General features: G+C 52.0%; 1 protein-coding gene across 2 annotated transcripts; it reads right to left on the bottom strand.

The window, feature by feature from the left end:
* Positions 1–7,040: 7,040 nt before the first annotated feature.
* ADI1 (acireductone dioxygenase 1) lies at positions 7,041–12,945 on the bottom strand. Of its 2 annotated transcripts, none has more exons than XM_058551867.1 (4): positions 12,708–12,945; positions 10,330–10,449; positions 9,072–9,251; positions 7,041–7,686 (listed from the first exon to the last, which is right to left on the bottom strand). In XM_058551867.1, the coding sequence occupies exons 1-4, from the start codon at positions 12,825–12,827 to the stop codon at positions 7,567–7,569; spliced, it is 540 nt and encodes a 179-aa protein (XP_058407850.1). In that variant the 5' UTR covers positions 12,828–12,945; the 3' UTR covers positions 7,041–7,566. The 2 variants fall into 2 exon arrangements, with proteins under 2 accessions (XP_058407850.1, XP_058407851.1); XM_058551868.1 differs by lacking the exon at positions 12,708–12,945 and adding an exon at positions 11,769–12,128.
* Between the last annotated feature and the right edge of the window lie 6,404 nt (positions 12,946–19,349).

Below are 19,349 nucleotides of genomic sequence, written 5' to 3'. Positions count from 1 at the left end.
CGCCACCCACCAAGATGATGACCCCAAGACACCAGGGAGTGGCAGGGCCAACGCCACGGTCAGCATCTGCGATGTGGACAGCCCAGAATGCCGACAGAGCCTGCCCTCTGCCTTCTGCTTCCCCCTCCCGGTTCCTCCCCTCACCTGGGAAACGCCCGGCTTCTGGGGAGGCCACACGGCGGGAGTCTCCTGCCCCCACCAGCTGGCTGAGCTTGGGTGGGAGCTGAATCCTCGAACCTCAGGATTCTCGTTTGAAAAAGGGGCAACAAGACTGTGTTAGTTTCCTGAAGCGGCTACAGCAAATCACCCAACTGAGGGGCTGAAAACAACAGTGATCTCTTCTCGCACAGTTCCTGAGGCCGGAAGCCTGAGGTCCAGGGTCGGCAGGGTGGCTCCCTCTGGAGGCTCAGAGACAGCAACATCCCCCGACCCCCTTCAGGCGTCAGGGCCCCAGGCAGCCCTCGGCTTGTGGCCGCACGTCTCCCTGTGTCCTCTGTCTCCCTGCGGCCTCTGTCTCCCTGTCCTCTCCTCACCAGGACCCCAGGCCTTGATGCCCTGACCCGGGTGCTCTCACGGAGGTCCTTCCCAGTCACACCTGCACAGACTCTTGTTTCCAACAAGGTCACAGTCGGAGGCTCCCTGCTGACATGAGTTTTCTGTGATCACTGTTCAACCCACCACCCCTGCGCAGCAGCATTCCTGTGAGGACTGGAGCAGAGTTCTTAAACACTAGAAACCAGCCCACTGTGCTTTCCACGTTCTGAGCACCTCAGGACGTGCTCTCACGGAGCCTCCCCATAGCCCTACTCCCTCACAGTTGGGGAAACCGAGGCACAGAGAGCTGGAGTGACCTTCCCAAGGCCACAGAGCTCTGCGGGGAGCAGAACTGGACTCGTCGCCTCCGAGAAGGGCCAGCACCTGTGCTCTTGTCCACTCCATGTCCGCTGTCCTCCTGTCTCCGCAGGGCTCCCCCCACAACACGCCAGCCCCCAGCAGCCTCTCTGAGCAGGTAGAGGAGGCGATGGGGGGCAGCCTCTCTGAGCAGGTAGAGGAGGCGATGCTGCCGCGGGCACTTCCCTCCCAGGATTTCAGGAGGGCGTGAGCACTGGGAGGCCCCAGGCAGCTCAGAGCCAGCAGCACTGATGCCAAGACGTGTGGCCACTGGCCGGAAGCCCTGGCCCAGGGGCAGCGGCAGGACAGACCTCGGAGAGCACGCCTCTATCCCTGGCGCTGCCAGTGTCGTCCTGTGTCCTTGGTCCCTGCCCAGTGTCCTCCTGTGGGGGCAATCAATAACATCAGGCGCTGCAGTGTCCTGTTCACCAGAGAACCACAGGATTCATTAACAACAGAGCAGGCCCAAAAATAGACAAGTGCAAAGCAAATCATCCTGATATCACCGCCCTGTCCTTTGCCAGGCTGTCCTACCACCTGGAGGAAATTCTTTTTTTTTTTTTTTTTTTTCTGTGAGGAAGATTAACCCTGAGCTAACATGCGATGCCAATCCTCCTCTTTTTACTGAGGAAGATTGGCCCTGAGCTAACATCCGTGCCCATCTTCCTCTACTTTATATGAGAGGGCACCACAGCATGGCTTGACAAGCGGTGCGTCGGTGCGCGCCCAGGATCCGGACCTGCGAACCCCAGGCCGCCAAAGCAGAGTGCGTGCACTTAACTGCTACACCACTGGGCCGGCCCCTCACTCGGAGGAGATTCTATCTGGGTTTTCCAACGGGTGATTTTTTTGGAACAGTTTGTGCAAAATAAACACAAGTACTTTTAACATGGGAAATAAAAGATATTAAAATATAATGACAAACGAAGGCAAAGGACGGGGTCCTGATGGAGGGCTCCTTTCCTAAAAAAGCACCCTCCACTCCAGGGCCGTCAGCCCACACCAGGGTGAGGTCGCTGTGCACACAGGCCCAGCCACCCCCAGACCACCGTCCTGGGCGGCGTCCTCCTGCCGAGACAGTGGCCAGTGCCCCAGCCCCCACTGCATTAAGAGGATGCTTTGAAAAACAGTAACTTCCTAAGGCAGAAAACTGAGAACAGAATACACAGAAATTCAGAAAAGGGTGCCTGCATCCAGGGAAGCTGAGCTGCAGGTTCTTCCAATGGACCAGGGCCTGGCTGCAGGCCGAGCCGTGTGGTGCTCTGCAGACCCCTTCTCCTCCCTACAGCACGCGACCCCCAGGTGTACCTGGTCCCCCGGCCCCCTCGCCCAGGCCCCTCCTCTGCCCTCCCACAGGCCACCCTTCCCTCCTCAGGGCCCAGCCTAGCAGATAGGGAGGAGGGATGGCTGGGAAGTTTCCAGCATCCCTGTGCGAGGCCCAGGTGTGTGCACTTGGGCTGACACACAGACACACCCGCGAGAACATTTTTCAAAACGGAGATTTTTGTCCACGTTTTGGTCTGCAGGATTAAGGGCTTGAATAAGTCCCGGAGGAAGTGCCGCCCGTCAGATGAAGTCAACCCCGCTGCTCCCACATCTAATGAAGAGCGTGGACCAACCCTCCTCCAGAGCAGGCGGAAGCCCCCTGGTTCAGCAGAGGCTGGGGGAGGCCTGGGCGGGGAGCAAGCTGGAGGAGTGGAGGTGGGACACTGGTGTTCTCGGCCAAAACAATGATCTTAAATCTCAGTTTTCCAAGGGAATCTCTTCAGCTTCTGCCGTCAGTGTGCTATGGACTGCACAGCTCCCCCATCCACACAGTGAAGCCCTAGTCCCCAGGAGGATGGCACAGGAGGCGGGGCCCTCGGGAGGTGGGTAGGGTTGGATGAGGTTGTGAGGGTGGGCCCATGATGGGACCAGTGCCCTTACAAGAAGAGACACCCGAGCTCCATCTCCCTCTCCACCAGGTGAGGACATGGCAAGAAGGTGGCCGTCTGCAAGCCAGGAAAAGGGTCCTCACCATGGCCCAACCCTGCTGGCGCCCTGATCTGGACTCCCAGCCTCCAGCACTGTGAGAAATCAAGGTCTGCTGTGTAGAGCCGTCTGTGGGGTTCTGCTGTGGCAGCCCGAGCCCACTGACATGCAGGGCCTTGGCCCCGTGTCGAGATGGCTCCCGAGGGGAAGAGAACGGAGTGAAGACCAGGAGCAGCTGATTCTTCCTACAGTAAAAACCACCAGTGGCAATGCTGTATTGCCATCAGTTCTGATCAGGAGCTGCGACCCCCAAATTAAGCATTTAATCCTGACCTGGCCCTTCCTACCGACTGCCCTAGAGACGGCCACAGCCTCTCCTGCTCAGAGGCATCGGGAGGGCCCATGTGCCAGGGCAGACGCACAGTAAAGATGGACCTACTCTTCTAAACCAGACTGCCTCATCCCCCCGCCCAGACTGTCCACAAGCCATTATTCCCAGAGCTTGTGATGAGATACTTGAGAACCTAGGGAGGTGGGACCCTCTCACAAAGCAATAAGGGCAGGACGGTCCCTTTCCCCTGGGAATGAAGCTCAAGACTTCTCTGTCCCATCACTCCAGAAGTTACACGGAGGCTGAATTCTACCAGCTGTTCGTACTTCAGGCCGGCAGGACTCCTGAGCACATGGGAAACAGCTGTGGGGACACTACTGGGGACAGCTGCCCCTGCACCATGGTCGCCCCTCCTGAGGCTCGGGGTTGGCCCCTCGCAGCCTCGACTGCTCTGTGTGACCCTGTCGCCCTCATCAGAGCTTCCGCCCCAAATGGAGTCACACAGAACCCTCCCCGGGACACTCGGGGACCAGTGCTGGGCAGAGAAGTGCCCCCTCCCAGGGTGTGGGGTGTGAGAAGAGGGGATCCGTGTCCCCACCGCGAGGAGACGTCTTGTCTGCAACAGGGAATACAGCCAACTCCAGGAAGAGGCAGAGGCAGGAAGCAGAGGGTGACTCTTGTGCCTGTCACCTCCTGAGCCCCCACAGGAGCTTCTTCACATTGGCTTTCTGTCTCTTCCAACAAAGAGCCCTAACTGAGACAACAGAAGAGACCACATCCTGACCACTCTAAAGCAGAATCAGGACCCCGGGACAAGACGGGACTGCCACTCGTTTGAGGCAGGCCCCGGTGAGATGTGGGAATCCACCATCTTGTCAGCACCTCCCCCAGCCGTGCGCTGGCCTCTGCGTGCACTCCTCCTCCCACCCATCCTCTTGCCCGCTCCAGCACTGCAGGGCCCTGGAGCACGGGGCTGCAGCACAGACAGCCCGTCTCGAGGGTGCCCCAGCCTGGGGGGACAATGCTCCCCTTCGCTGCGATACCACCGCCTCTGCCCGCTGCTCCTGAGCCTGACACTCGGTGCTGCCCGCACGGAAGCAGCTCTGTTCCCGTCTCGGGTCTCCACAGGTCGGATTCACTCACTTCTGTTTCTCCAAGTTGTTCATCTGCTGATAGCACCTTTTTTGGGGGGGGGGTGGTGGTGGTGGCACAGTTTGTTAAGGCTTTATAGTTTGTTATCAACGCTGCATAGCAGAAAAACGCCAGAAGTTAGTGACTTAAAACAATGTTTTACGGCAGTACCAACAAGGCAATACAGTTATCACGGCCTACGATCTCCGAGTCAGGAATCTGGAAGTGCTGGCTGGGTGGTGCAGGTGCAGTCAAGATGTGGGCTGGGGCTGCAGCCGGAGGAGCTGCTTCCCAGATGGCACCCTCACTCACCTGGCAAGCTAGTGGCTGCTGGAGTGACCTCATGACGTGGCAGCTGGCCTCCCCGTCAGTGACACACGAGAGCCAGCAGGAGACCACCGGGTCTTCTGACCTGGTGACAGTGTCACACACTGCCACGTCTGCCAATCCTCCCCACCAGAAACGAGTCACTAAGTCCAGCCCACACTCAAGGGGAGAACTGGGCTCTGTCTTCTGATGGGAAGACTGTCGAAGAATTTGTAGATTTATTTTTAAAAGCACTACATTTAACTTTTAAAAAATCTTTGTCATCTCCCTGGATTCAGGGCAATGGGGAGATAGACCCAAGTCTTCTGCCGCCTTGATCCAATTTCCTATCACGCGCTGATCTTAACATTCAGTTCTCAGAAGAGAGGGAAGAAGAAACGCCCTTCCCAGGTCTTCAGGAAATTCTCCCAACATCTGTCAGATGCTTTCAACAAAAAGCAGAAAGACACTGGTCTCCCCTCGGGAGAACTCTGAACCCCATACAGTTTTTTTTTTACAGATTTTATCTTTACAAAGATAAAAAATGGCGCGACTTACCCCTCCCCATCACCAGCACTTAGCCCGAGTGGAGCAAAGGCTAGGCTACTATTTCGGAACCAGGGGTGCATGGAGAATTATGAAGTGTCATCTTCCATCATCAGGGAGCAAGGAAGGGATGCCCGGCAGGTTAATGGAGTCAGTTAGCAGGTGCGCTGGCCTGTGCGTTACCAAGAATGTTCCCAGAGCCCCGACTGCAAACTTCCATCCACTGATCCATAACGTGCCTGCAGACGGCAGATTTGCCTTCGGGATTTAGAAAGTACACGCAATTAAGCACGTGTGCAACTCAGTGCACACACAGCCCTCACATCCAAGGCCACTCACTTCAAGGCCGCCCCCTGGAGCCAGGGGCCCTTAGTTCTCCTTTATGCCAGAGGGGCAGGGCGGCGGGGCAGCAGGGCAGTGGCAGGATGTGGGCACACAGCACCCCAGCAGCAGAAGAGGCCGGGGGCTGACCAGCAGCTGGGAAATCTGAGTGAAATCCTGCGACTGAGTCCACCCGACAGGCAGGAGGGCCACAGGCTGACCTGTCCTGCATTCTGATGCTGGGTTTGTTCAGTCACGTCCTAAAAGGAGGACTTGTGTGTCTCTCTTTCCACATCAACATCCTATAATTCTCCAGCTTGCTGACCCGTTGAAGAGTATTTAGCCCTCTCAGACCCCAGAGCAGTATCAGACCAAACACTGCCGTTTTAACCTTGAAATCTTTACAATGATGTGTTTTGTAATAATTTTTCATTGTGTAACTCATAAAACTATTTGAGGTTTCTAAAAATTTTTGCATGATATACTTTCCAAAAGAAAACAGCTTTTAAAAAAATGACTTTTGAATTTAACATTCTCAATCTGTATGACTAGAGCCAGATTCATCAGTCATTCCCCCTACCCAGGTCTACTGAATTCCACCTGCCCAGGCCCTGGGAAAGGTGCAGGACCCTCACCCTGGTAAACGACTCAGAATCCCAGGGGCCGAGCTCCTCCCACCTCCCTGATGTCCATCATAGGTGACATCCTTTGCTTCCATCAAATGTCCTCACTCAGAGCCTCCAGGACAGAGGCCCTGCTGGCTGCGGACCACGGAGCCCAGTGTGAGCAGAAAAGCTTCCGTTTCATCATCAAAGCTACGTTATGAAAATGAAAGGTCTGAAGCTGCAAACTTCACTGCGTAATTAGGAAAACCCCATCAACACAACTAGATTATCTCCTCAGGAGAGACGGGGACAACCCTTTGAAGTGACCACATCATCCAAGGGAGGCACAGGCAGGGACAGTCCACGGAGCACCAAGTGGCCCTCCATCCCATCTGTCCTCCTCAGCCTTGGTCGGGGGGATGAAAGGTGGGGCGTGGTGGAAGAGAGCCCCAGGTGTTTATGTTATTATTATCATGCTGTCTGCACACATTTCAATCCTAAAAACCAGAGAGTTTCCCAAAACACCAAAGGCTTGAGTTTCCTCTGTGCAATGGGAAACCAACCCCCTGATCAACATAGAGGTCATGAAAGGTTAATTTTAACACGAAGATTTTTAATCCAGGTTAAACAATACTTCAAACAACCTGCCCTTCTAAAACATGAGGCTGATGTGGGGTTTACCTATGATTATAACAAATTAGGCATAATTGTAGCTCAGAATTGAGTAAAAAAATAATGTGCTAGTTTTCTTGTTAAAATTCAAAAGCTTGACTGTAAAAGATTTATAGTGAGGGAGTTTAACCTAGAAATCTCACACTGAACAAATACTAATGCAGATCAAACACAAATGATCTACACCTACGATCACACAGAGAATCTAAATGGGGTGAAAACGAACCCTGTGTACCTGGATATAAGGTAATGCCAAGCCACAAGCATACAGTTAAGGCAGTTCCTTTATTGGGAACAAGAAAAAGGCGTAAGCAACTGCGAGCGTCCCCCAACACAAGAGCTCGTCCCCCAGGCCATGCCCCTCCCGGTTTTCTGGGAGAAAAGCATCTTCCATCTGGTCAGCCACCTACTACTATACCTTCTTACAAGGCAGGCGTGGCATGGACTGAAATCTGCCTAAAGGCAAAGAATCAGGTCCCGATGGGGCAGCTAATCACCCATGTCTGGGGAGACGGGACTCATGCGGGTTCCAGACGAACGCGTGTGCTGACACAGGGCTACTGAACCACTGATCTCCAATTAGAAAAGAGGAATGTGATTTGTCCATCTTTCCACAGATGCTTCCAGGTAAACATCAGTCTTCTAGCTCCCTTCATTAAAACCTATTCTGATCAAATAATCTTACAAAGGAAAGCACGCCTCGCCTCAAGTCTACAAAGCAATGAGCAAATGACAGATTTTCTGCTGTCATCATGCCCCTCTAGAGGGGGGCGTGAGGCCCCAAGGAGCACCCTACGCTGACTGCGCCAAAAATTTCACGTACTGCCCCCGAGCCTCGAAGTGGTCAGCTGGCCGGTTGTACGCCGTCCACACCGGTTCTCCCACAAACAGTCGCATGGCCTTCACATAGTTCTAGAAAACACAAACACACCCAACACCACGTTAAACCAGCTATCAAGAGCCCTTCCCTTGCTGTTTTTATTCTTGTGTCTTAACACTTTAGTCACATTTTGTCCTCTGAAAAACGTCAGGGTCGGGTGCTCTGGCCAATGCTGAGAAGCCCTGTGCTCAGGCAGCAAAAGCGTCTGCAGCGGGAGCAGGGGGCTGAGCTCCACACTCCCCACAAACCTATCCCTGTGGGCACAAGCACCGCCACCTGCCCGACACAGCCCTCTCCCTCCCGCCTCCTGGGGTACCGTCGTCCTAGGAATCAGCAGGGCCCTCACGCTGAGGACAAGGGAGGGCAAGCTGGCATCACCCTTCAAAATTAAACACACATTTTAATCCAGTTTTCACTTTTAGGAATTTATCTGACAGATATATGCAAGTGCAAAATGATAAATGTATGAGGTTATTTATTATGGCACCGTTTACAATAGCAAAGAACTGGAAACAATTCAGAAAGCCATCAGTAGGGATCAGCGATTCAATGAAATAAATTCATGGTTAGATAATTAGGGTGCACCCAACCACGGGTGCTACGCAGCTGTAAATAAGGGATGAGGATCTACGTACTGACATGAAGCCATCCCCAAAGAAAATCAAGTGGAAGAAAGGAAAATGCAGAACCATGTACAGAAGTTGGCTACGTCCTGTGTAAAAAGGACAAAGAATTCCGATTCTCAATCACCTGAATATGGGTGACATCTCTCCAAAAAGACTTTTTATTAAAAACATAATGCTGGTTACTTTCAGGGAGAGAAACGGAGGCCAGAGAACAGGGGTGGGAGGGAGACTTTTCACTGCATACGCTTTCATAATTCTGAATTTTAAACCATATGCCTTTATTTTCTATTCAAAAATTATTCTTAAATCTCAGGTTTAGTCCAAATCACATGCAGAGAACCTACGAACTATCTTATTTCTGTTTTTTGCGAATCTTAATGACTGTCCTGCACTACCATTAAGTTCCAAAACTGCAACGCTCTTAAAAATGACAAAGTAACAGGAACCCTGGGATGCCTCCCGAAGCTGCACCCCCAGAATAACGTGCACACTCCACTAAAGGAGCGAGACCACTTCCTGTCGACCTGCCCGCCTCGGCCTGATGGTGCAGTGTGTGCTCGCACGTGCCGCTGTCCGCCAGGAACCATGGCAGAGCCGGCAGAGAACAGAGGTGGACGTAGGAGCCGCAGCTCACGGCCTCCAGCTGGACCTCTCCCGAGAGCAAAAGGCTGCAGGAGCCATGCGCTGCGGCCACGCGTGCTCAGAGGCATTCGTCCCCACGCGGCAGAGGGGGCATGTCACAAGCTTCCCACGTCTGTGCACAGACCAGACTCAAAACACGACGAGTCTACCTTCTCGTCCAGCGTGAAGCGGTGATAAATCCCCGCAGGAAGAGTGATCATGTCCCCCTTCTCCATGGAGATCCGGATCCACCTGTCCTCTCTGTCTCTCACGTCGAAGTACCCACTGCCGTCCAGGATATAGCGGATCTCGTCGTCCAGGTGCAGGTGCTCCTCGTAGAACATCCTAATCTAGAGCAGGGGGGAGGCCCGGTGAGTCTCCTGGAGACCCACCCTGCAAACGGGCACAGACCACCACCGGCCCCAGCCTTCAAGGACCAGAAGTGACATGGACGGAAATCTGCTCCATAAAAACAAGAATTATGATAAGAAGGGCAAGGGGGCGGGAGCTAGAATATTTTATGAAACCTACCAATGAACTAGCAGTAGAAGAAAGAATCAACACTTACGTAGCACTTACCACGTGCCAGGCGGCGTTCTAAATGGTTACATAAAATAACTCACTTAGGTGCTATTTGTCATGCCCATGTGACAGATGAAGGAATGGTGGCACAGAGAGGCTAGGACACTGGCCCAACATCACACAGCTTGGATGTGGAGAGCCGAGACTCCCACAGACATCCCGACTCCTGCTCATAACCCACCGCACACAGCAGTCACGCCGACCACACGCAGTCACACTGACCACACACACACGCAGTCATGCTGATCATACACACACGCAGTCACGGTGACCACACACAGTCACGCTGATCACACTGGAAGGCCAGAAGCCACATGAAAATCTGAGGAAGGCAGTCACTGTCTCAATAAATGAACACTTTCCATTTGTTCAAATCTACTTTTGTGTCTTTCAGAAGGTCTTTATCCTCCTAATATTTAATAATAAAAATATTCAGGGGCTGGATCAGTGGCGTAGTGGTTATGTTTGCATGCTCTGCTTCAGCAGCCCGGGGTTCTCCGGTTCAGATCCCGGGCACGGACCTACACACTGCTCGTCAAGCCATGCTGAGGCAGCATCCCACATAGAGCAAACAGAAGGATGTACAACTATGACATACAACCATCTACTGGGGCTTTGGGGAGGAAAAAGGAAAAAAAAAAGGAGGAAGATTGGCAACAGATAGTGTTAGCACAGGGCCAATCTTCCTCAACGACAACAAAAAAAGAGTTCTTTGTATATTTTAAAAAATTCAAATATGCATTACTCTGATACAAAACCCAAACGAAGACATCAAAAGAAAAAAGAAAACTGTATTTATTAGTAGTGAATATGATTCCCCTTTCAAATAATTTAACATTCCCTTACCTTTTCTTCATAATTTGGCAGTTTATCTTTGCATATGGTTATGATGTCCATCCAGGAGTAGTTTCTCTCTTTTCGGATCTTTTCTAATTCCGGATCATTCTCATATTTGTCGGCATCCAGCTAAAAGCATTTAAACAACAAAAGGAGGTCACACAATGCACAGAAACAGAAACATCCTCTTGGTGGATCTCCAGGGCGATTATGCTCCAAAATCATCACCTTCCTTGTCCTCCCTATGCCCCTCCCATTCTGCCCTGCTTCTTTCAATGGTTTTCCCTTTCTCTGTAACAGCTACAAATGGTGTTGTGTTTAATGCCTGCCCCCTTCTCCCCTACAGGCCTTCCTGGGGGATTGTGTTTCACATTTCTAGTCCCACTGCCAGGAGCCTAGGTGCAGCTCTCACGGCCTCAAGCTGTCCAAGGGCACACTCTCCCCGCTGTCCTGTTCCTCTACCACCATTCCACCACACAGGTCTAACCAACCTCTAGATGGCCATCTCTTTGGTCAGCTTGTTTCCTGGCCCTCAGACCTACAAGTAACACCCAAGTTCAAGAGGCTGAGAGGAGAAGCTTCTATCATCTGGCCTCAGGGGCCTTTTCTACTCCTCTGTCCCTATTGCCTGTTTCAAAAAAATCTACCTTCTAAAGCAAATAGGGGCCAGCCTGGTGGCGCAAGCGGTTAAGTGCGCACACTGGGCCTCGCAGGTTCGGATCCTGGGTGCGCACCGGCACACCACTTGCCAAGCCATGCCGTGGCGGTGTCCCATATAAAGTAGAGAAAGATGGGCACGGATGTTAGCCCAGGGCCAGTCTTCCTCAGGAAGAAAAACAGACAAGGATTGGCATGGGATGTTAGCTCAGGGCTGATCTTCCTCACCAAAAAAATAAAATAAACAAATAAAGCAAATAGGATCATTTGCTACTCTTCAAAAACACTTGATGCTTCTCACCCCCACACCATTATTCTTGACAGCTTCCTTTGCCTAGAAAGCCCTTTTACCACTTTCATTTATCAATCCTATCTACTCTTTAAGGTCTAATTTTAACGTCACCTTCTTCATGAAGCATTCCCCTAGGGCCCCAGCCAGAATTAATCTGAACTCCTACTTAAAACTATTGGCAATGACCTTTGCAGACTTTGCCTTCTGTTGCAATAAAATGCACATTTTATCACAACTACTGAACAGCAAACTCCAGAATATCCTAACTCATCACCCAGAGCGGGCAAGAAAGCAGAACTGGACTTGACCCCATGGAAGAACTCAGAAGATGCCTTTTAAAATGTCTTCTTTTATCTTTTGGATCCATTTCAAAGTTGACCAGTATCTCATTCTTGCTCTTAAACTGTCAAAACACAACGGAACCCCCGAAGCACAGTAACCAGACCCTTCTGATTGTCTGGATTGCAGGTAAATTATTTTATCATAAAACAAAACTTACTTTCCTCTCATAGTAGACATTATACACCATTTGACTGCTTTGAAGATGGTAACTTCCAGCAGGTTAAGTGTTAAATCTTAGCCCAAGAAAAGATCAAAACTATGTAAATATTAACAGGCACACGAAACCAAACTCGTGTTTCCCTTAGACAGGAAGCCCTGCGAATGCCCGAAGGCCAGACCGGGCACTGGCGCCCTCTACTCCAAGTGCACCCGGGGACGTCACCTCTCCCCGTCTCAGAAGGCCCAGGTCATCGAGAGACTGCCCGCTGGAACTCGCTCTGACCCGTCCCGGGAAACGTGGGGCTCCGGGGTCCGGCCGCGCGTGCATCACCCCGTCCGGACGGACCGGACACCACGTGGGCACCTCCACCTCACAGGCTCGGGGGACCCCACGCGGCCCCGCACAAGGGCCCTAGAGGGACCCCAAACCCTCCCGCCCCGCCCCGTGTCGCCCCCAACTCAGCCCCATCCGACCCCGGCCCCAGCCAAGAACAGCGGCGGCCAACGACCCGCCCGCTCCGAACCCCGGACGAGCCTCCGCACCCTCTCACCCTCCAACCCGCGCGCCCCGGCCCCTGGCTGAACATGCGCCCCGCGCCCCGGCCCCCGGCTGAACATGCGCCCCGCGCCCCGGCCCCCGACCACCCGGCCCCGGCCGAGCATGCGCACCGCGCCCCGGCCCCGACCACCCGGCCCCGGCCGAGCATGCGCACCGCGCCCCGGCCCCCGACCACCCGGCCCCGGCCGAGCATGCGCACCGCGCCCCGGCCCCGACCACCCGGCCCCCGGCCGAGCATGCGCACCGCGCCCTGGGCCTGTCATGGCCTCTGTGCCCCTCTCGCCGCAACCTGCGGCTGTGCGCCGGAGCTCGGGCCACCTGCGGGGAGACCTCGCCCGCCCGCCCCTGAGCCCCGGGCCGCGCCCCGTCCCCGCGTGCCTTCCAGTAGTAGACCCCGAGCCGGCGCAGCTGCTCCAGGTCGACCGGGCGGTCGGGCTGCGCGCGGTGGGGCCGCCTCTGGTCGTCGGCGGACTCGTCCATGTACCAGGCCTGCACCATGGTCGGGCGGGCGGCGAGCACCCCGCGAGCACGCGGCCTGTCCTCGGGCCTGCTGCCCGGCCTGCACTCCGCCCCGCGCCGGCCTGTCCCCCGACCTTCACCCCGGTGCCCGCGCCGCCCCGCCCGCCCGCGGCTCGGGAGGGCCGTGCCGGTGAAGGCGGGGGAGAAGGGCCGGCGCGGGGCGGGCTTTATCAGGACCCCGCGGGGAGGGGGAGGGCCGGGCCGGCGCGCCGTCCCTCGGCCCGAGGCGCGAGTCCTCTGCGGCGCCGGCCCGGCCGCAGGGAGGGCGGGGCGGGCTGGGCGGCAGGTGCCTGGTCCCCCGCTCGGGGCGGCCCGGCGCTCAGGCCCGGTGGCGAGGGGAGCGGGACCAGAGCGGGCGAACGACCGTCTGTCCCGCCGGTCAGTGCGCTGCTCGTTCCTGAGCGGAGGGCCTCGGGAGTGTGTGCCCTGTCCTAGGTGAACGGGCGTCCCGAGTCTTCGCTGAGTCGCACGGGGAAGGGGCCTCTGCAGAACACAGGGTGGGGATGCTTGGCCGTCACCGTTTCCCAGGTGCACGGGGCCCAGGTAAAATTCATCCTCGAGCACCACACAGATGCCTCGTGGTTGGCGCTACAGTCTCCTTGGACATCCAGAACAGTCTTGTGAAACAATTTATATTTTACAGCAAAGAAAGCAAATTCCAGGAAAAAAATAAGTGATTGTTAAACTCAAGGAGCCGATATGGGGCACAGCTGTGGCTAGAAGCCAGCTAAAGTCACCACAGAGAACCTGGATCTCCCTCAGGGCAGCGGCACCCCTCGTCTCCATTCCCCCGGCCCCCATTTTCCCAGTATCCAGTCTGCAGTACTACCCTCTAATTTTATTTATTTGTTTGTTTGTTTATTGATTGATTGATTGATTGTGTGTGAGGAGGACCGGCCCTGAGCTAACATCTGATGCCAGTCCTCCCCTTTTTTTTCTTGAGGAAGATGGCCCTGGGCTAACATCGGTGCCCATCTTCCTCTACTTTATATGAGACGCCTCCACAGCATGGCTTAACAAGGGGCGCTTTGGTGTGAGCCCAGACGGGGCCTGCGAACCCTGGGCCACGGTAGCGGAGCATGCGGACTTAACCTCTGCACCACTGGGCAGGCCCCTTACCCTCTGATTTTAAATTGGCTCCTTGCTCCTCTTTTCATCCCATCTCCCTTCCCCATATAGTAATCTGTTATGTCCTAGAATAAAAGCAAGCTTCCCTTTCCCAATCTTTGAATTTCAACCACTTTAGCTGATAAGAAAGGGAAAAAAAAAATAGAGCTGCTCAATCAGCTAGGTTTATCTTTTCAAAGCAATCAGCTAAAAAAGATCAGATTATCTCAGCCATTCACCCCAGTATCTCTAACAGGGAATCCAGTAACTGGAAAACCTAGGATTTAAACTAGACTGCTCTAAGACAGCACGTCAAAGCATACGGTCGACTCTAGAACTTCCAGAAATATTGTACAGAAAACACATTTCATTTCTGTTCTCTTGGTCCAGTCACTCTGCAAATGCTGCACCCACATCCTCTTTAGAGAGCCTGCCTCTCCACCTCTTGACTTGACCAATTACTGCTCATCCTTCAAGATTCCACCTGAGACACTGTTGCCTATTTTTCTGCTGCACTTCATGAGGAAGCTTCATGAAAGAGTTGTCTCTCATGGCCATCTCTCACCCCTGGCTCTCTCCTTACCCCACCCCAGTGAAGCTTCAGTTCTCGCCACTCCCTCCAGACTGCTCTAACAAGGTCACCCAAGACCTCTGTGTTGCCAGATCCAGTCATGCGCTTCTGTTCTTATCAGCAAGCTCATCACAGTTGCCCAGTCCCTTTTTGGAACATCTTATTTTCCTTCACCTCACTCATTACTCCTTCCCTCTTCCTCTTCTGGCTCATCTCCTGGGTATGACCACAATATTGTAGTGTCCCAGGGCTCTCTCCTTGTCCCATTCTCTATCCACACACACTCTAGGTGACCTTATGTGGTCCACGACACACTGATGACTCCCACATCTGTATCTCCAGCCTGGACCTCTTTCCAGAACCTAACTTGAGTTCTAACTTGGCATTGCCACATACATGGCCAATAAGTATCTCAAACCTAGCACAGCCAAAACAGAACACTTGATTCCCCCCACATCCAGACATGTTTCTCCCTAGCCTTTCCCAACTCACTGAACAGCAGCACCAACCACCCAGTGCTTTCATCCAAAAGTCTAGGGGTTTTCCTATTTCCCTCACCCCCAACATCGAATCAAACCTATCAGCCAATCCTGTTGCTCTGACCTCAGAATTGACTATTGATGGAATTGACTACTGAAATTGACTCCTTGCTTCCTATTTCTGGCCACTGCAATCCCTTCTATGCAGAGCATATTTTTACAAATACAAACCAGATCGTGTCACTTCTGTGCGTTAATCCTCATTTCCTAACTCTGTCTGGCTCCAAGCCCCGTGTAATCTGGCTCCTGACTGCCTCTCCAGCCCCTTGCCCTCCCGCCTTGTTCTCTGCCTTCCACACACTCTGGCCTCTCCATGTCTGAATCTCACACTCCTCCTTGCCACAGAGCCTTTGCCCGTGCAGTTTTTCCACCTTCTTTCCTATGCTCTTCCTTCCTCCAAAGACTTTTCTCCTATGCGTATTCCATTTTCAGCTTAAACATCCCTTCCTTAGCGAGGCCTTCTCTGACCGTCCCTGCACAGCCAGGAAGGTCTCCATTGGAGACTCTCATGATCCTTGTTTGTAATGATTTGTTTGGCTCATGTCTGCCTCCACAGAGGACTGTTGGCCCCAGGTTTAAGGTACTTGCTGAATGAATGAATTCATATTGCCAATGACTCCTTGTATCTTGGGATCAGAGAGTATGTCTTATTAGTCTTCTGATGCCCAGTGCCTGGTACATCGTAGACAATAAAAAAAAAAAAAGTTTGCTGAATGAAAATGGAAGGCTTGTGGTGAGAAACACTCCAAATAGTCTTCACAGATTTACTCTAACTGCCTTCCTAACCCAAATCAATGCTGCTTTTGTCGTTCCTAGAAAATGATAATAGCACTGTGCTGGGTAATATTGTGACGACTTCACATATATGGTCCCCTCTGCCGTCACCAGCACCCTGTGAGGTAGGGGGTACTTCTCACTCACGTTTTAAAGACGAGACAACCGAGGCCAGACAGCTTAAGGCCGGGATTGGAGCTCAGGGAGCCTAGCCTATAACTGCTAAAATACAGTGCAGGAAGCAGCGACGCTGGGCCCATTTAGTCGGGGAGTTACTGCCTCTCGCAGTTGGAAGAGCGCTTCCAACTCCCCGCGGGCTGCAGCAGCCCCGCGCAGTCATGTATCACCATTTGTCCATCTTAAGCAGATGTCTTTTTGTTTTTTTGTATTGGGGAGGAGAGAGGGAGCTGTTTTATGTGGTAAGAAACATTCTTTGGAAAAGGAAGACGATTGGGATGCCCTGAAGAATTGTCAAGGAGCCCAGCACTTGCTGCCAGGACCAGTCCAAGCAAGCAGAGTCAGATGGGAACAGCACTCATGATTTTCCTATGACGATTGCTGGCCCACGGGATTCCTCCTTTGAAAGGGAGTCTTTCAAACTTGAACTACTTCTTCCAGAAGAATAGCCAGCAGCAGCCCAAAGATATGTTTCATGACCAGAATTTATCACCCTAATATAGGCAACTTGGGAAGAATCTGTTTAGATGTTTTGAGACAGATGATCTTGCTCGCTGCAGACCTGCCTGCACAGACTGTTCTCCATCCAGGCTTTGTGAAGTGCTCCAACTCAGGGGATAGGGCAAAGCAGTGGAAGATCAGGGACCCAAGCTGTTGAAACGTAGCAGACGTGGGCGAGCACCTGTACCGTGGGCAGCAGACTTCCTCTGCGAAGGGCCAGAGAGTAAGTCTCCAAGCTTTGCGCGCCAAGAGGCAAAATCAAGGATGATAAATAGATCCTTCGATAACAACCCTTTTAAAACATAAAAACCATTCTTAGCTCGTGGAACATGCAAAAACAGGCATCACGCTGGCTTTGGCTCATGGGCTGGAGTCTGCTGACCCTCCTCTATCCCATTAATAATATTAAAATTTTATCTGATTATCAAGTACTTTATTCTCCTGGCCTGTGGGAAGAGGTCTGAGATTTCACCCTACTGACAAGCTAACAAGTGATCCTGTCTCAGGTTTGTGAAAGCTGGCAGAAGACACGAGGCTCCCAGGTCAGAGACAAGGCCCAGAGTAGTACTCAGTAGCAGTAGCCAGAGTGTTAGCATTTCTGCACAGGTTCCCCAAACACCAGTCTCTACCAGGAGTCATGAAGAGGGTGAGATGACACCTGCGGACTCAGTGGGTTGCATTATAGAAGAGGAACCTTGAGCTTAGGGAACCAACATCTTTATTGTACTGGTCAGGAAACATGCCTGCCCCTTGCTCCAGGGAGACACTATCTCTGTCTTCCAAGAACGTTCACTATTCAAACATCCTTGAAGGGACAGTCTGAAAAAAAAGGACAGGCAGGGCCTCACCTGTGGATGTGCAGAAATGTCAGCGACCCATGGAGAATTGTCTCCTCACATTCTCTCAGGACTCGTTCCTTTTTATTTGCACTTACTGGATACAGTCTGGGAAATGTTACAGAGTTCTCACAGTCCTGCAGGTCAGAAGTGTGGGCATGGTGTGGCTGGTCTGCTCAGCGTTTCACAAGGCTGCAGCCAAGGTGTCGCCGGGGCTGCGTCCTTTCTGGAGCACAGGTCTTCTTCCAAGCTCATGTGGTTGTTGGCAGAATTCACCAACGTGGTAAATCTGAGATGCCCATTTTCTTACTGGCTGTTGAGTAGGAGCCGCTCTCGCTGTCCAGAAGCTGCCCTCAGTCCTTTGCCAAATGTCCCATAACATAGAAGCTTACTTCTTTAAACCAGGAGGAAAGTCTTTATCCTTTTGAATCTCTTCTTCCAGGAAGATCTCACCTGATGAGTTCAGGCACACCAAAGATAATCTCCCTTTTCATTAACTCAGAGTCCAGTGGTTTGGAGCCTTAGTTATATCTGCAGAATCTTTTCACTTTTGTCATGTAATTTAACCACCAGACACAGTCCCAGTCCCACCCACACTCAAGGGTCTTATACAGGGCTTGTACACCAGGGCCTGGAAAGCTTGGAATGCTGCCTACCACGTTAATAAATCTGCATATTGTCCTTATTCACTGTTGCAGTGCCTGACCAGAAACTAGAAATGATTTAAAAACAGTGGCACCCGTCTACTTTTATTTATTTACCCCTTCTCCACTTTTTAGGTCTAAGTCCAATGAATGAATGTAACTGTTTCATTGGCATTAAAATTCTTAAGTATGATGCTCAACTAGGAAAACTTTTTAAAAGATAGTAATATAAATTTTACAAAGGCAAAGTAGAATAACCAAAAATTTGATTAAAACATAACATTTCCTGAGGTTTCTAGGTAAGCCTTACAAAATAATCACAAATCTTTTCTCCTGAAGGGAGCATTCTGTACTCTATGGCAAATGTAGCAACATCATTGGTAGGGGCTGCTCGTTTTATGCTCTCATTTCTGTTCCCACGACCCTGCACGCCCGGCTCCTGCTACAGCGGCTACTTCCACTTAGCTTTGGCCCAGGGAGCCTTCAGCAGCTGGTCATAGTGCCTGGAACACTGGAAAAAGCCCCTTGATAAAACTTCTACTCTCTCCTCCTGGGAGTAGAGAGGTGAGGAGGGAATAAGCTCCTATAATATGGCAGTAGGTTAAACCAGAGGGAATTACAACTCAGGGGGGAAATATAACTGAAGGCAAAATACAACTCTTTCCAAAGGGAAAATTACTCAGGAAGTTGTGAAGGGATCAATACTTCAGTTATAAGTTAGCAGATCACATAGAGAGGATGAAGAAATGTGAATGTCAGGGTCAAGAGGGAAAGCGTTAGAACATAAACTAGGGGAGAGTCAGGGAGAGTGGTCATATACATGGACAGAAAAATACGGGGAATTGACAAGTGCTTCTCAGATACTCCCTGAAGCCATAAACATGGGAAAGAACATCTTTTCTAGAATATGTGTGGAGAAGGTTGAGGAGCTCTGTGATGCCAGTGGTAGGTGTACCAGACACCACCTTTTGACCCAGCCTACTCCTTTCTGGATGACAGTGGTGACAACTCAGTGTCCTGGAAGGCAGGGAACTTATTTTAAGTTTTGCAGGTAGCACAATGATGGGAGCCATTGGCTATATAGTGTCCATATAAGTTTGGTCATTCTGAAATCGAAAATGAAGAAGTTAAAAAATCTTCCCTAGAGCAAAAACTTTGAGATAAGCTTTGCTAACTGCAGCTGTGCATATTCAGCATAATCAACTGTTGTTCAAAACTAACCAGGTCTTTCTGTCCCTCCTTAGTATATGAGTGAGCTGTCTGTCCCAGGAAGTCAAGTTCCAGACGTCAAGATTTAGCCCTACAAGGCCAAACGCAGGCTGAAGATGAAAACTAACCAGAAAAGTCTAGAC

The sequence above is a fragment of the Diceros bicornis genome, chromosome 12 (assembly GCF_020826845.1).
Source record: "Diceros bicornis minor isolate mBicDic1 chromosome 12, mDicBic1.mat.cur, whole genome shotgun sequence".
Taxonomy (NCBI): domain Eukaryota; kingdom Metazoa; phylum Chordata; class Mammalia; order Perissodactyla; family Rhinocerotidae; genus Diceros; species Diceros bicornis.
The sequence above is the reverse complement of the archived record's forward strand: the minus strand, read 5'-3'. Positions and strand labels throughout refer to the sequence as shown.

Coding starts and splice junctions, on each gene's coding strand:
- ADI1 (XM_058551867.1), bottom strand. CDS start 12,827: ATGGTGCAGGCCTGGTACATGGACGAGTCCGCCGACGACCAGAGGCGG. Junction 9,252..10,329: donor TGCCAAATTATGAAGAAAAG/GTAAGGGAATGT, acceptor CCCCTGCTCTAG/ATTAGGATGTTCTACGAGGA. Junction 7,687..9,071: donor GCTTCACGCTGGACGAGAAG/GTAGACTCGTCG, acceptor TGTGTTTTCTAG/AACTATGTGAAGGCCATGCG.